The sequence below is a fragment of the Phoca vitulina genome, unplaced genomic scaffold (genome assembly GCF_004348235.1).
Source record: "Phoca vitulina isolate PV1807 unplaced genomic scaffold, GSC_HSeal_1.0 scaffold20, whole genome shotgun sequence".
Taxonomy (NCBI): Eukaryota; Metazoa; Chordata; class Mammalia; order Carnivora; family Phocidae; genus Phoca; species Phoca vitulina.
In genome coordinates, this window is record NW_022589723.1 from 682,226 (window position 1) to 697,702 (window position 15,477).

The following is a 15,477-nucleotide window of genomic DNA, read 5'->3' on the forward strand; positions in this document are numbered from 1 at the left end:
GGGAAGGGAACTGAGGAAAACTTCGGTGCTCCAAATTGGGCGAAGGTACGGGGGTCCTTTAGATGTGAGGCTGTTGAAAGCCAGGTTTAATCCTGACCAGTTCTCCTACTCTGGGTCCCCTCCTCCCTCTTGGCCCCTCCTTCTTTCCAATAGACCCTGCCAAGTGGGGATGAAAGGGGCATTGATGTTCCTTGGATGGGAGGGGGTTGTGGGTGGTGAGGGTGGTGGTGGGGGGTGGTTCCCAGGCAGGAGGGGGGAGGGCTATTTGGGGGTCTTGGGGCGGCAGTCTGTGCTGCTGTTGCCGCTGGCAGCTCCAGTTCCATTGGCCATTGTTCCGAACTGGCCTGCCGCCCAGCCCCCGAAACGGTAACCCAGGAACCAGGCTGAAGGAAGATGGAGTGAGGACCCTGGTGGGGAGGCGGCGCTGGAAGGGTGCAGGTGGGGAGAAATTCAATCTGGTTTCCTTGTGCCTAAGACAACTTCGGAACCCCACGGGAACCCCCCCCCAACTATCCCATTCCAGGCGGGCTTCCTCTAGGGGCACAGGGAGGGTGCATCTACCGGGGGGGGGGGTAGGACAGGGTGAGTGAGGAGTCTAGGACGGCAAACCCACCCCAGGCCCTGAGAGGGACACGCAGCAGTCCCTGATGAAACCACCGCCTGGGCACTGAGATTCAGCCGGGCAGAGCTGGTCTCACCCTCCTTCTCTGGGCCGGACTAGGAGGGGTTAGCGCCGAAGCCACAGGGTCTCTTGGGTTGCAGCCCGGGACACAGCGTCCTCCCCAAGCCCCCACTCCACCCCCGCAGAGTTAACTCCGCCCCGCGCCTGTTTACCCTAGAGTCAGAGCCCCTGGGGGTCCCTGGCCCCTCCTCCGCCCCCCCCCCCGGGGCCTTGCCCCGGGAGTCCCCGTCGGCCATCCTCTCCCCCCCGCTCTCCTGCGATCTCCCTCTATTTATAGCGGCCCCCCGCATTCCCCGCCCCCCCTCCCGCCTTGTTTTCCAACTTCTCAGGGAGCAGCCGAGAGCAGGCGTCGGGACGCAGCAGAGAGAGGAGGTACCAGGACCCTGGGCACCCCGAAGTTGAAACTGCTGCGCCCCCGACGGTCCCCCACCCCTGCCCCGCTCCTTTGGTGCTGGCACACCTGCCCCTCCCAGCCGGCGAGACCCTCGCCTCCTCAGCGGCGATCCCCGCCCACCTCCTCCTTCCTCAACCTAGCTGTGTTTACCCGCGAGCCCAGTCGAAATCATGGGGTGTCAGCACCCTGGGTTCGTCTCCCCATTACTCGTCCCCACTACTGAGTCTGGGGGCGAAGGAAGGAACCACAGTGCGATAGGCAGATCCAGGTCACGGGTGGGGGCGGTGTTGAGGGCGGGCGTGGGGATCCCCCGCAGGACTAAGGGATCCCAGCACCCCCCACTACAGCCCGGTTGCGGGGGGGATGTTGTGGGGAGCGCGAGCGGAGCGAGGAGGCGCCCCGCAGTTTGCTTCCCTTCGAGTACCCCTCGGGCCCCCAGCACAGCCCCTCCCTGAGCGGCAGACGGCCTGGGGCGGGGTAGAGGGGAGGCGTGTTTACGGGGGGTCTGGGGCGGATCTGCAGGGAGCTGTCGGCCCGTGGGCGGGCTGGGGCGGGCCGGGGGCGGGTCTGTGGGGAGCCCAAGCCGGGCGGGCCGGAGAGTCAAAGGCAAGTGAAGGTGGAAGCGGCCGCGGCGGCAGCAGGTAGGGGGAGGGGCGGGCGAGGGGCCGCAGGGCCTGGATGGCGCCAGCCGCGCCGGTGGGCGGTTGGATCCCAATCCCTCCGAGCTGACCGCTCGCGGGAAGAGGCCCGCAAGGAGGGGGCGCTGGGCTGCGGCGCACAAAGGCGGAGGATCCGCGAGCGGCAGGGCGTGTTTGGGGCGTGCGCGAGGTTGTGTCCAGGGTCCAGGGCGCTCCTCGCCGGCCGCGCGAGGGTGTCGGTCCCCACGCGGACGGACAGCGTTGGGACTTGTAGGGACAGGTCCCGGGTGCCGGGCCCGGTCGGTCCCAGCCGTCCTACCCATCCCTTCCCAGCTGGCGCTCGGCCCTTGCGGGTCGTCGGGGAGGCTGGGAGGAGACTGTGGGGGCCGCCCTCCCTCCCCTTCTCCGCTCGCGGGACCCACACCGAGACTGGGTGGAGGAGAGACGCGATGGCACGAGGCTTTTTAAATTGCGTTTTTAAAAACGTTTAACTGGGACACAGTCATGCTCAGCTATCCTCATCTCACTCGAGAGCTGTCAAAAATCTTGAGGATCTCCTAGTCCCCACTTCTAGTTTGCAAATAGGAAATCGAAGCCAAGGGAAGTAACTGAGTGGGCCAAGGTCACACCCTTAGCAGCAGAGCCGGGACTAGAATCCAGAGGTTCGGACACAAGCCACGCTCTTTCCTCCACATCAGCACTTCCTTCTCTCCTCCCCGAGCCTGGACTGATGATACCTGCTCTCCATGTTGCCCCGCAGGCCCCTCCAGCCTGTATTGATTCTAGCTGAAGCCTAGAGAAGACGTGTTCATTGGACTCAGGGGTACAGATTAGGGAGGGTTAGTGACCTGGGGAGGGTTGGTGACCCAGGTAGTCTAGATCTTGGCTGAGGCTTTCTGCCCCTAAAAGACCCAGCGTCTGTCTCCCATGTCATTCACCTCATTGCCTTGTTTTCTCAGACCCCAGAGCCAGGAGAAGAGAGAACCCTGACCCCTAACCACACTGCATCCAGCCAATAGGAGCCCAGTAAGTGACCCCACCCCCAGGCTGCAGGCTCTTAACTGCCGATCTGCACAGGTGTTCTGCTCCTCACCAGCCCCACTAAAGTTGAATGTATGCTAATTTATTCACAGTCGGGAGGGAGAGTCTTGGGAGGAAGGAAAGGAAGCACTGGGTCAGTTGGACACGGGTGCCCCTTGTTCTTTTTGTTTCCCTCTCCCCCTCTTGGTCATGGTACTCGGGTCATTTTTAGCCCCTTTCCATTTGAGCTGCTGACCTTGAGGCTTAGTTGAAGGTCACAGTTAATTGTGAACTCTGACTACTCAGCCCCTCAGTATCTTTGGAGTACCCAGTCACTGGGCCACAAGTTTCATCCCTTTCTAACTCTGGGAGTGTGGGGTGGCCCCTAAATATAGCCTGGGAAACCAGAGCTGCACTCCTGCCCCACCCTGGTATTTCCATCCAGGATAGGAGAGGGGGGTCCGGAGCTGTGGGTGTTGAGGGGCAGCCGTGGGGATGGCCAGTCGGAAGAGAAGTGGTATCCTGAGTCCTCTGCCACCAGCTCGCCTTCCCAGCGGCCTGGACATGGAGCTGGGGGGCAGGAGAGGCTCTGTGTGGGTCCGGATGTGGTCTTCAGCTCTGGGGCCCTGTGCACCCTGCACTGTCCCGGGTTGAGAGAGGAGGCCAGGTGTACGAGATGGGCGGGCATGGAGGCCCCCTCCCCAGCCGAGGTGTTTCCTCATCCTGCCAGGCCACCATGGCGGAGCTGCGGGAGGTGCAGATCACCGAGGAGAAGCCGCTGTTGCCGGGGCACACGCCCGAGGTGGCCAAGGTTATTAGTACCCCTGACTCCCAGGCCCGAATTCCAGACCCGCAGGCATCCCCCTCGCCTCCTGCCTTCCCAAACCCATAATCTCATTCTAACCCACAGCCCTGTTTTCTCCACCTATACCTATGTCTCTCCCCCCATAGACCACAACGGGAGTCCAGGCCTTTGTCCTGTCACTGCACTAACCGTCATCCTCTCCATGTCTCTTTTTGTCATCTCTTTCTGTCTTTCGTCTCGGTTGGTCTCTTTGCCTACTTTTCTTTATCTGTGTCTGTCTCTCCATCTGTGACTCTCCATGGCTGTGTGTCTCTGTGTGTTCGTGTGTGTGTGTGTGTGTGTGTGTGTGTGTATGTGTGTCTCTCCAGGAGGCTGAGTTAGCTGCCCGAATCCTCCTGGACCAGGGACAGGTAACAACTTGGGGGCAGTCCCAGGGCGGGAGGAGGGCTTCTCCTCTCTCCCAGTAAGGAGAGGGCTGCTACCGGGCTCTTTCTCCTCTCTCTGCTCCCTTTCCTTCCATTCCAGTCCTTTCCCTTCCCCATCTCTCCTTTTCTAATTCTTTGTTCCCGTCTCCTCTCTTTGCCCCTCCCCACCCCAACTCCCCGACTTTTGTGGGACTTTTGTGGGCGTCCTTCCCCTGCCTCTTTTTCCTCTCAGCCTAACTCCTCCCTGATGGTGACCTGTTTTTCTGCAGACTCACTCTGTGGAGACACCTTATGGCTCTGTCACTTTTACTGTCTATGGCACCCCCAAACCCAAACGTCCAGCGATACTCACCTACCACGATGTGGGACTCAACTGTAAGGACCTGAGCTTCCCCTCCCACTCCTTTCTGGGAAGAGGCTGGTGGGAAGGGTAAAACCCCAAGGGAAGGGAAGGGTCATCACGGGCAGGAAGGGAGCCATGTGGCATTTCAAGGGGGAGTTCTGTCCTGGTCTGACTATGGCATAATAAAAAAAAAGAGGGTGGGTTCTGACTTGGGGATGCTTTTCCCTGGCTGATTCTACTGTCGGGATGGTGGGGATTCTCTTTAGATAAATCTTGCTTCCAGCCACTGTTTCAGTTCGGGGATATGCAGGAAATCATTCAGAACTTCGTGCGGGTTCATGTGGATGCCCCTGGAATGGAAGAGGGGGCTCCTGTGTTCCCTTTGGGGTGAGAATTAGCTCCCTCCCTCCTCACGAGGCTTCGCGGCACAGGGCAGGGGCAGGGAAGAGTGGACCAGGGGAGGAGGAAAGGGGGGACAGTGGAGACTCTGGTAGAGGGTGGGTAGGGCACCCTGAAGTGCGGAGCACCGGGGGCAGCTTGGTGTTTTCCTTAACGTTCTTCTCTGTCCTAGATACCAGTACCCATCTCTGGACCAGCTTGCGGACATGATCCCTTGCATCCTGCAGTACTTAAAGTGAGAGGCCTGGGAACCCCTCCAAACCAGAGTCCTCTGCCCGCCACAAGGGGGCCCTTAGAACTCCTGTGTCCCCCGGGGTTCCTGGGCAAGTTGTGGTCTCTGGCCTAGATAGATCCTTCCTCCTCCATGCCTCCACCTGACTGTTGAGAAGAAGAGGGGTAGGTTTGGAAATGGACTTGAGTCAGCAGAGTAGTCCTGATGGAAAGAGGCAGGAAAAGGAAGCGGGCTCTGCGTGGCCCTGCTTCTTGGATCTGGAAGGTAGAGAGGAAGAGGAGAGGTGACAGAATCCCAAGGAGCCAGATAGACTTGTTTCTTTTCCTCCCACTTCCCCTCCTCCAGACACACACCTGGTGCCCGGGAGCCCCGGGTGTGAGGGAGAGCGGGAGGAGGAAGGGAAAGCCTGGTGAGCCTCCGTGGTATGCACGCTGCGAGCTGATGACTCCCAGGCTCTGGCCCTGGCTCGGCTTTTCCTGGGCACCCGGGCCCTGGGCAGCTCGGGTTCACCTTGTTGGCTCTGTTTCCCCCGTTCTCCCTATTGTTCACTGAAGTTGTGTCTTTTTTTTTTTTCCCCATCTTGCTTCAAGTTCCCTTCCTCCCGGTTCCTCACAAGGAACCAGGAACTAAAACAGAACAAGTTGAACTAGCTCCTGAGATTTGAAAATGGACACAGAGCTATGTAGGAAAACAGTGTCTGTTTGGTTGGTGGATGGGTGTTTCCTTTCAAGACACTAGCTTCCCAAGAGAGAGCTGCAGTAGATTTCGGGGACCTACACTGGCTACCAGTGGCAACGGTTAGCTCCTCGGCACCTTCCGTTCTCGCACCCCTCCAGGGAGGGTTGCGTTCTGTCCTCTGTGCATGTGGCCGTGGGAGGGAGGAGGAGGATTCTGAAGGGCCCAGGTTTCGGACAGCAGGGCCCAGTAGATACACGCGTCTCTTTCACAGTTTCTCCGCGGTCATTGGAGTTGGTGCCGGAGCTGGGGCCTATGTCCTGTCACGATATGCTGTAAGAGATTAAAAGAAAAACCCAGACAAGGGAAAGGCAGGTTTAAGGCCCCTGGCAGACTGAGTAGGAGAATATTGTTTGCTAGTGTGTGTTTGTGGGGAGGACTTGGGTATAAGGGTGGGGGGCAAGCCCCACTGGCTGGAGCTCAGCGGGAAGGGAATAAGACCCTGCCCAGCCTCTGATTTCCCTTCCTTCTGTTACTCCTCAGCTTACCCACCCAGATACGGTCGAGGGTCTTGTCCTCATCAACATTGATCCCAATGCCAAGGGTTGGATGGATTGGGCAGCCCACAAGGTTCGGAGGGGCCTGTGTGTTGAGGCCTAGGTTGGGGGGCCCCCTTGGGAGGGGGAGCGGAACAGGAAAGATGGGTCACTTTTTAGCCTGGGTCTCTTCTCCTCATAGTATCCTGAGCTTGCTCATCTGTCCTTTTCTCATAGCTAACAGGTCTTACCTCTTCCATTCCGGAGATGATCCTTGGACATCTTTTCAGCCAGGTAAGTGGTTGTGGAAGGTGGAAGAAGTGGAGGGGACCGGCAGGAGCCGGCAGGGGCTTGAATGCTTAGGGTGACTTCCTTAGATGGGACGGGATCTGGGGAGGGAAGAAGGCTTGCTTCTTCTCATCCAGTAATTGGTGACTTCTTTTCTCAACCCCGTCTCTCCCTTGGCTTTCCTTCAGGAGGAGCTGTCTGGAAATTCGGAGTTGATACAAAAGTACAGAAATATCATTACACACGCACCCAACCTGGAGAACATTGAACTGTACTGGAACAGCTACAACAAGTGAGTGCGTGGCGTGTGTGCGTGCACACGGGAGAGAAAGGTGTGGGTCACGGGGAGGCGAGGAGGAGAGGGAAGTCTGGGAATCGCACAGAGCAAGGACGGCAGGGTTTGGTGTGCAACTGGGGCAGCTGCGGGCCAGATCCCCAGTGGGATGAATTGTAAGGAGCTGTTCCCCTTTTTCTTGTTTACTTCCCTTGGGTTTTTGGATTCCTTTCCTCCGCCTTCACTGCCCTCCGGCCAGGGACCTGGGGTCCAAGTGACCACAGGGATTTGAGGCCTGCCTGCCACCTTCCCCTTTGGTTCCCACTTTTAATTATTAATAATTGACTATAATTTTTGGGAGGAAGACCACTTCCTCAGGGAGGAGATGGCTTCCATCCAGATGGATAGCATGGCCTGCCTAAAATTCCTGCTCTTCTTTGAACCCCTTTCTAGCCGCCGAGACCTGAACCTTGAGCGTGGAGGTGCTGTGACCCTCAAGTAAGACTTTAAGAGCTAAAGCTTTGCCTCTCTCCCTGGATCTTGCCTAGGTGCTTACATTCTTTAGAAGAAGGAAAGTCTTTTAATAGGGAATTTTCTCGTCACCTCCCACCCTATCCCATGAAGCAAATCCCACCTTCTAGTCTTCCCCTTTTGGGTTGTCCTGGAAGGGTCAAGGGGTTCAGAAGACTGTTTACTCTTTGGAGGCGAACATTTTCCAGCTGCTGTTCTGGGAGGCTGGTGGGAGAATAGCAGGGGCTCACCATCTTCTCCCTGACGCTGTGCCTGTAGGTGCCCTGTGATGCTGGTGGTAGGAGATCAAGCACCCCATGAAGATGCAGTGGTCAGTAGAGAATTTTGGGGTGGGCGAGGGAGGGTTGGAGTCCTCGGGTGGTGGTCAGAGGGGTATCTTGCCAAGAGGCAAGCTCTGTTTGGAACTGGGAGAGCGACCGTGGGGCCTAAGAGGTTGATTCCTGGTAAGAACAAAATGGGTATGGGGCTGATGGGAAAGGAACTGGGATCTGGGTCCCTGGGTCCCTTGGAGGGGAGAGGTCGCAGGGAGTATAACGTCATTCATTCAGCCTCCTGCTTACACCAGGTGGAGTGTAACTCAAAGCTGGACCCCACCCAGACCTCTTTTCTCAAGGTCAGTAACCCTACTCCAGGCGCTGCCTGACTCCTGGCCCCCTGTCCGGAGCCATAGATCCTCTTTAGATTCAACTTCTAGGCCTTCAAGGTCCTGCATAGGAAGAAGTGGGGTGGATAAAGAAAACAAACCCTTAGGGCCTGGAGTGGGGAAGCTAGGGAAGAGAGACCCTTTCCTATCTCTTGGCATGGCTGCTTGTATTTATATCTGTATCACTTCTTCTGGATGGCTGTCCCCATCTCCTGGACAGATGGCCGACTCTGGAGGTCAGCCCCAGCTGACTCAGGTGAGTACCACTGTCCTCTATGAGATGGGATATTAATGGCACTGAACTATACACTTTTCCTCTCACCCCACCCCCAACCCGCCATGGCCTTGGGCTCCAGCTCAGCTTCGCACCTCATCTCACTGTCCCCCTCTGCTCATCTTACTTCCACAGCCAGGCAAGCTGACCGAGGCCTTCAAGTACTTCCTGCAAGGCATGGGCTACAGTGAGTATGGGGGTCAGAGGCTATCATGAGAGCAAGCAAGAGATTGCTGCACAGTCGGAGGGATGGGCACTGAGGGGGAGGAACCATTTCAGGCTAGTTCTGGGACTTACCACTGTCTGCCAAATCACTGACCCCCTCCCCGCCGCCAGCCCCATTTGTCACTCTCGTCTCCCCACTCGGAGTTGCCAGCCTCTCTTTCCCACCTCTTCTCTACCTGCCTGCTTATGCTTCTGTCTCCACAGTGGCCTCATCCTGCATGACTCGCCTGTCCCGATCGCGCACAGCCTCCCTGACCAGTGCAGCGTCCATTGATGGCAACCGGTCCCGCTCTCGCACCCTGTCCCAGAGCAGCGAGTCTGGGACTCTCCCTTCAGGGCCCCCGGGGCATACCATGGAGGTCTCCTGTTGAATGACTTTTGTTGCCCTGGTGTAGGACCCAGCCCTCACCTCCCCCAGCACTAACCTGGGAGGTGCATAGGGCACTGGGCCAGAGGAAGGGAAGATGGGCAGATCATGTGGGGAGATGACCTTGATCTTTGATTGCAACCCTAACCTTGACCTCTAACCTGTGATTCCCCTCAGATCCTGGGAGAGATGTTCTAATATCTCTTAGGGACCCAGACCCCTAAATTATCCCTCTCCCTCATTTTGGTGTTAAGGTGGAGAGGGCCTGTGTCCCCTCTCCCTAATCTAGGTGTCCATAGATAAGGGATAAGAGGTTGTTGTAGTTGCCCCATGGTGCCTCCATCAGACTCTCCCTACTTATCCCATTGTAGGGGACTTGGGGCTGGGACTCCATTCACCAAAGCTGATATGGCTTTTCATTAACCCTTCAGATCTCTGAAGAATATGGGCCTAAATGAATGTGTGTCAGAGGAGGCTTGCTGGTGGGTTAGTGGTCCTCAGGGTGGGATAGAAACATCCGGTGTGTGAAATGGAAGTTGGAATGGGAAGTGGTGGGCAATGAACAAGTACGAGGGAAGGACTGGAGCTGGGGCAATAGGAAGGGGCCTGGGGCCATTGGCTGCACTAACTTTGGTAGCTGTCTAGACAGTGTGTGTCTAGAGTGGGAGGGGGAGGGAGCTAAGCTGGGGCAGGGCTGCTTGGGGCTTGGCATAGGGGTGGGAAGGGCTATCTTGGGGCTCTGCCCACACTGTGTTATGTGTGGAGGGTGCCTTCCTGTGTCCCACAGCTTCTGCTGTAACAATAAACTGTAGAGGAACTGAGCACCAGTCTTCTTTGTCTGAGTATGCCTGCATCGTGCCCCTTTTCCCAACCTCCCCCATCCAGCTCACATTCTCTTCTCAGATATGGCCTGGATACTTCACAGAATGTGACCACATAGTCAAGGGCCCCTATTCCAATAGGATGGTATTGTCCTTGATATTGATAGTATTTCCAAGTTTGGGGAAGAGAGGAGCTACTTAGGTCTTACAAGACTTCCTTACTAGTTATGGATCCTTGAGAAATGCCGTAGGATTTCAGAGATGGCACCAACATCATGATCTTAAGAAGGAAGTATAGAATGCTGACTTAAGTGTCCAAGGACATCTTGTGATCACCTTCCTGCAGAATCCTCCCTAGGGAGCACCTAGATTCCATTTTAGATGGTTCATTGCAATGAGTAGACCAGGCCTCACACGGTGACTAGAGAGGTTGGGTTGCTCATAGTTGGTCCCAATCTGAAGACTCCTTCAGGAGAGTAACAGCACAAAGGAGGATTTCCTCTAAGGGGTCTTCCTCCCCCATGAATCCAAGAATTCAGGGTGTTCATTAGACTATGTTTGTGGTTCTCTGAGAAGCTTTTCAACAAGTATGCACAATACTCATCAAGAGGACTTCAGATACTCTGTGGCTGTTGCAGGCTGATTCTTGGGCTCTTGGGGCACAAGAAGTAAAAAACGAGAAGGCACTTTAGATTGTTATTGATAAGAGTACCATGGATGGAATATTACAAGGTCACTTGCTGGATTACTTTATAGAACCTCCCCAGACAATGACATGCTTTCCTCAATGAAACTGAGCTGAGGACTAATGTGGCTTGATGTCTGGTGCTGACACACTGACATGGAAGTGAGGCATGGAATATGTTATTGACTCTTGAGCATTTCATCACTCTCATAGGACTGAGTCTATTTTAAATGCAGTAGGCCAGGATCAGAAGGGGGCAGGGGTAGTAGGTGACTTGCAGAGTTCTAGAGCTAGTTATTGATGGCAAGGGTGTTGGGTCACCACATGCAGGGCAGGCAGGAAAGAGTGCTTAAATGCCACCCTAAAGAAAAGAAATAGCATAATTGGAATCACTGGACCAACTAGCTCCTAGGTAAACAAAACATGAGGAAAAGGCAAAGAACTCCAACGAGCATCAGCCTTGACCAGCAAGAGGTGCTCTTGTGAGGGGCACTTGGCTGGTTCAGTCCATAGAGCTTGAGACTTTTGATCTTGGGATTGCAAGTTCAAGCCCCATGCTGGGTATGGAGCCTACTTAAAAAAAAACAACAAACAGAGGTGGTGTTGTGCATTATGGAGGGGAAGGCAGGTCTTCTCAGCACATTTGCCTACACAGAGAACACTGTTGGCAAGGTAATCTTCAGAAGAGGGAGGGAATGATATTTATGCGTACACGTGTGAGTGTGTATGTGTATCTGTCGGGAGCTGGTGTGTGAAGTGGGTGGTGACTGTGTGTCTGTCTCTTATAGATGTGTCAGCACAAGAACCCCAAGAGTCAGGAAGAGGGAGAGATGCTCTCTGCTGGGAGCAAGGCAGAGGGGGTTTGCTGTCCTTGACTGACCTCTTTACAGTGTTGGCCCCAGACATTCCAGGCTAGCCCATGGGGATGCAGTGCCCTCCTGTGGATGGCGTGGTTCTTCCTAACGTCCCCCAGGTCCCGCTTCCCTTCCTGTATCTCTGTGTTCTTTGTGAGTCTCTGTGGTAGCTACATAAGGAGGGAGTGGTCTGTGGCTCCTGCCTGTTCTCAAGATCAGAGCTCAGGGAGAGGTGAGCGGACTTCATAGAAGCAGAACCACAAACTCCCTACTTTTTGTCTCTGCTTCAGGCTTAGGACTCCTGTTTCTCTCTTACTCTCATTCTCAAGAGATGTATCGTTTTCCTGACTTCAGGGACAGAAGCCCAAGATAGCTAAGACAGGGTTCACTGGGAAGGAGAATAAAACTAGAAGAATACGGTGATGAGAGCCTGGTGGGGTCAGTTTGAAAATTCCGGAACTCATGAAGAGATTTTAAAGAGTGATTCTCTGAAGGTACACACAAAACAGTGAAACTGCAGCAGGAGGGATAGATGTCAGTCTTTAAGGGCGCTCCTTTACATACTCAAGGGAAATATCACAGTGGGAGACGCCACCTTTCTAGAGAGATCTGGGGACTAACAGGAAAGTGAGAATCAGTTCTGACTAGAGGCCAGGGGTGTGGTCAGCGTAAATGGTGCCCAGAGCAATTAGGTTGTTTGCACCTTCTCTCCTCGCCCAAGTTAGAATTTTCCCCAAATGGGATACATATATAGTAAAAGTAGAATGCATTCTGTATTTGACATTCAGTACATCTAAAGGTAGTAATTCTGAACAAAATTGAAATAAAAAGGAAATCATCAACAACTGGCCTCTTTAAGCATCCTTGCAGACTGGGGCCTGAGGGTGTCACCCCTGTCTACACCCTTTTTGCTTCACCTTTGCTAGGGGCCACAGGCTCCTCCCTGAGATGCAGGGTCGGGGAATATGAGGGTATCTGGCCAGTTGGCACACTCACATTCACACATACCAACCCACTCCGATTCTGGCAACTGTTCTTTGTACTCCATCACCCAAAGCCAGGAGCCAGGGCACTGTTCCCTATGAGGGAGGCAAGATACTGGAAAACTGTCCTTCCGGGGAGGGGTAAAGTGGGCGAACTATCTCACAAGAGTTAGCCTGGAGCTCTGTGGTTTTGTTCCCCGGTGCCTCTTGTTCGTAGGTGCTGGTCTTTGGCTGACCTCCCACCCTGCCCCGGGATACTCACTAACCTCTATTCTCTTTGATGCTGTGCCCCATCTCCTCTCAACTACAAAAACCCAAGCCTGCGCTTGTATACAAAGGAAGGTGGGGGAATTCCAAAGGTTTACTTCAGGGAACCATTTATTGGTGCAAGAATGGAAAGCTGGTTCTAGGTGAGAGGGCAGTTGGAGGTCTCATTCTTCTGGGGTTTTTTTCTATTTAAATATATAAAAAATACATGTGTGGGGATGGGGAAAGGGCACAGGGCTTCAGGAGACTTGAAAACTGCTCCACATAAATTCTCTTGTGACTATTCCAAATAGCTTCTTCTCTTATCCTTTTTCCTAACCTGCGTCTCTCCTCATATTTTTTTCAATTCTCATGATTCTAAATGTTTTCATTTACAACCTATCTCTCGAGGCTGAGTGAGTAAAGGTTCGCTCCTGACTCTGGCTTCCAGTTGCCATGGCCCAGCTACCTTAGCTCTCCCTCCTGTCCATGGCTCTCATGCCCGTCCTCATTCCATCCTTCCTCACTTGAAGTCACATCCGTCTGCTCCCTTACAGCCCTCTCCGACTCCTGGCTGGGGATTCAGAACTTTGGAAAATGCTCCGATGGTTCCTTTTTCTGACTCTGATGTGTTTTTTATTGTATTGTATTGTATTTATTTGAGAGAGAGACAGAGAGAGAGCATGAGCAGGTGGGAGGGGCAGTGGAGAGGGAAAAGCAGGCTCCCCACTGAGCAGGGAGCCTGACCCCAGGACGCTGGAGGACGCTGGGATCATGACCCGAGCCAAAGGCAGACGCTTAACCGACTGAGCCACCCGGGTGCCCTGATCTTGATGTCCTAAGGAGCCATTCTCTAGCTTTATTGCATCTCTTGCTACGAAATGGTTTGAACTACAGATGGTTCCTGCTGGGGTTGGTAAGGTGCTGGGAAAAGGAAAGGAAGTGCTTGCTCATGGGAAGGAGAGAAAGCACTGATGGCTGAAAGCAGAGGTGGCTGAAGGCCAATGTAAGGGCTCCCGGGATGGGAGGAGGCAAAAAGTGCATGACTCACCCATGCTTGCAGTCTCCTGCCCTCTGCTCATTCCCCTCAGGTGCTGATAGCATCGGTGACCCAGAAACATATGAAGAGCCCCAGAGTCTGATGTCCTTCTCCTCAAGTCTCCTTTCTGTAGTCCTACCAATCCTCTGTACCGGAAATAGCCAATGTCTGTATGATTGTGTCCCTTCCAATTCACCCTTCCAAAGTCCTGACGGGAAGCAGCAGAGAGGGGATGGCAGGCTGGATTTGCCCCTCTGGATTTCTTGATGTGCCTCATGAGGCTGACCTATCTGCCATGCACCGCCAGACGTTTTTGTCCTTTGGCTTCAGTTAGCATGACCAACGGGAGACGCCGGCGGTAGGGGCCAGAGCAGAAGGAGAAGGAGCGTAATCCTCTGGCTTCCTCCTGGTCGAGTCCCTGCGGGCTGGTGGTATCCCTGCACCTAAGGCCACAGTTCTTACTGGGCGGCCCTCTCCAGTTTCTGCTCCCTGCTCCCTCCTCTTCAGCCGGGGTAGCAGCATTGTTCCTGCTCACTGTTCCCGGAGCCGGCGGTCGCTTTGCTGCACCTCCGACCCAGCATTGTTGTTGCTCAGCCCCCGGGGATTGCGCCACGGGCTGTAGCTCTGCCAAAACCCTGCCCACACCTCCCCATAGACTCCCTTTATCCAACTTGCCTCAGTTTTCCAATGTGCTGCCCGCTTCTTCTGAGCCCCTGACTCATGAGATGGGGAGGTAGAGGTAAGGTAAGGGAGGAGAGAATCCGTGTATTTGAGCTTTTCTTAAAATCAGAGAAACATGGGTTTGAGGGCCAGCTAGCTATGTGATCTAGTGATTTACCCCCTCCGCATGTGCTTCCCCGACTCCCGACGGGGCCAGCATCTCCGTGGCAGGCCCGGGGAGGCGAGTAGTGTCTGTGACGGCCGCAGCGCCTGCCTGGCGCCGAGCGGGTGCTCCGCGGGGAGCCTCGGCTAGGATTATGACACACGAGCCACTGTTTGGAGAACGTGGCCCCTTACTTCATGCTGAAGGGCAAACAGAAGAGGATGGTGCTTCAGGGAACTTGTTTCCCGTATCAGATATTTTGATTTAGCTTTGCCTAAAGCTTGCCTTCTCACTCGTGCCCGGGTGCGTTGGCTGGGCTTGTGAGGAGGTCTGCGTATCTTAGTTTGTGGGGAGGGGAAAGGGATGGACAGGGGACAACTGCGACAAGAGGGACACTCAGGAGACCTCGTCCATGTGAAGGTGACTTGGGCTTCTGCACTGAGAAGATCAGAAGGGGCAAAGTGGGGAGAGTGATGGAGCTCGTGGGGCGCACCTTCTCTCTCCCTCCTTCTCCACTAAGTCTGAGATACTCCTCCATTTCATGGGTCAGGGGGCTGGGCAACAGCCAGAAAATCAGCTTTGGATTTGTCCTTAGTAGTGTTTAAGAGAAGCAACCATTGTGGGGGTTACTCACACTGAAAGACAGAGGGCCTAGTGGGGAGGGGCTGGAGGCAGAGGGGCAGCTAAGCAGGCAGAACAAAGGCCACTGAGCTGTGCCAGAGCCAGGAACCACCCTAGGCATTTCTCTGGCGCCTTTCTCCCTCTCCGAACACTCCGATTCTTAATCCCTCAGCACAAGGCAGCTGGATGGAGACAGAGGCTCAAAGAAGAGCCACAGCATCCTCGAGCCTACACAGGGCTCAGTGTGAAAAATAGGAACCAGATGGCAGGAGGCTCTATTTAGCCTGATCTCAAGAGTCTGCTGGACACACCGTGGTTGGCTGATAATAGGCACTGGGAGTGGGGTGGGTGTGGTTACTGTAGGAAAAAATCTAGATCGCGTGGTTTCTGTTTTTACACCTCTTCTCTCTAAATGCTGGGAACTCTGGCTCAGTTTCTCAACACCTGTGGGCAAGGCAGGAGTAGTTTGTTGGAATTTCAGCAATGCTCCCTTTTGTGGAGGGCATGGCCTGCAACTGACAGAATGGCTAGGGGCCTGGATTCCAGAAGAAAATACAATATCCAGTATTCAGCCTTTCCACTCCCCACTCCACCACTTCCTGTACCAGGCAGCTCCTAGGCAACCTGGAGAAATGAAGTATAGCATGGCTGAAG

At 54.7% G+C, this 15,477-nt stretch overlaps 1 protein-coding gene across 8 annotated transcripts; it reads left to right on the forward strand.

The window, feature by feature from the left end:
* The first annotated feature begins 266 nt into the window (after positions 1-266).
* Positions 267-9,573, forward strand: NDRG2 (NDRG family member 2). 8 transcript variants are annotated; one of them, XM_032417583.1, is made up of 17 exons: positions 267-438; positions 1,012-1,054; positions 2,674-2,740; positions 3,465-3,545; positions 3,908-3,949; positions 4,234-4,339; positions 4,574-4,694; positions 4,879-4,941; positions 5,888-5,948; positions 6,157-6,243; positions 6,387-6,443; positions 6,626-6,729; positions 7,165-7,209; positions 7,501-7,855; positions 8,106-8,141; positions 8,295-8,346; positions 8,589-9,573. In XM_032417583.1, exons 4-17 carry the CDS (start codon positions 3,471-3,473, stop codon positions 8,753-8,755), a joined length of 1,371 nt encoding a protein of 456 aa, XP_032273474.1. In that variant the 5' UTR covers positions 267-438; positions 1,012-1,054; positions 2,674-2,740; positions 3,465-3,470; the 3' UTR covers positions 8,756-9,573. The 8 variants fall into 8 exon arrangements, with proteins under 8 accessions (XP_032273474.1, XP_032273475.1, XP_032273473.1 ...); XM_032417587.1 differs by lacking the exons at positions 267-438; positions 1,012-1,054 and adding an exon at positions 1,624-1,717 and having other exon boundaries at positions 7,501-7,552; positions 7,808-7,855; XM_032417584.1 differs by lacking the exon at positions 1,012-1,054.
* The last annotated feature ends 5,904 nt before the right edge of the window (positions 9,574-15,477 follow it).

Bases quoted from the DNA above. Each gene is read 5' to 3' on its own strand.
- NDRG2 (XM_032417583.1), top strand. From the start codon at position 3,471: ATGGCGGAGCTGCGGGAGGTGCAGATCACCGAGGAGAAGCCGCTGTTG. The intron at 4,695-4,878 runs GTGAGAATTAGC...TCTCTGTCCTAG, and splicing joins GCTCCTGTGTTCCCTTTGGG to ATACCAGTACCCATCTCTGG. The intron at 4,942-5,887 runs GTGAGAGGCCTG...TCTCTTTCACAG, and splicing joins TGCATCCTGCAGTACTTAAA to TTTCTCCGCGGTCATTGGAG.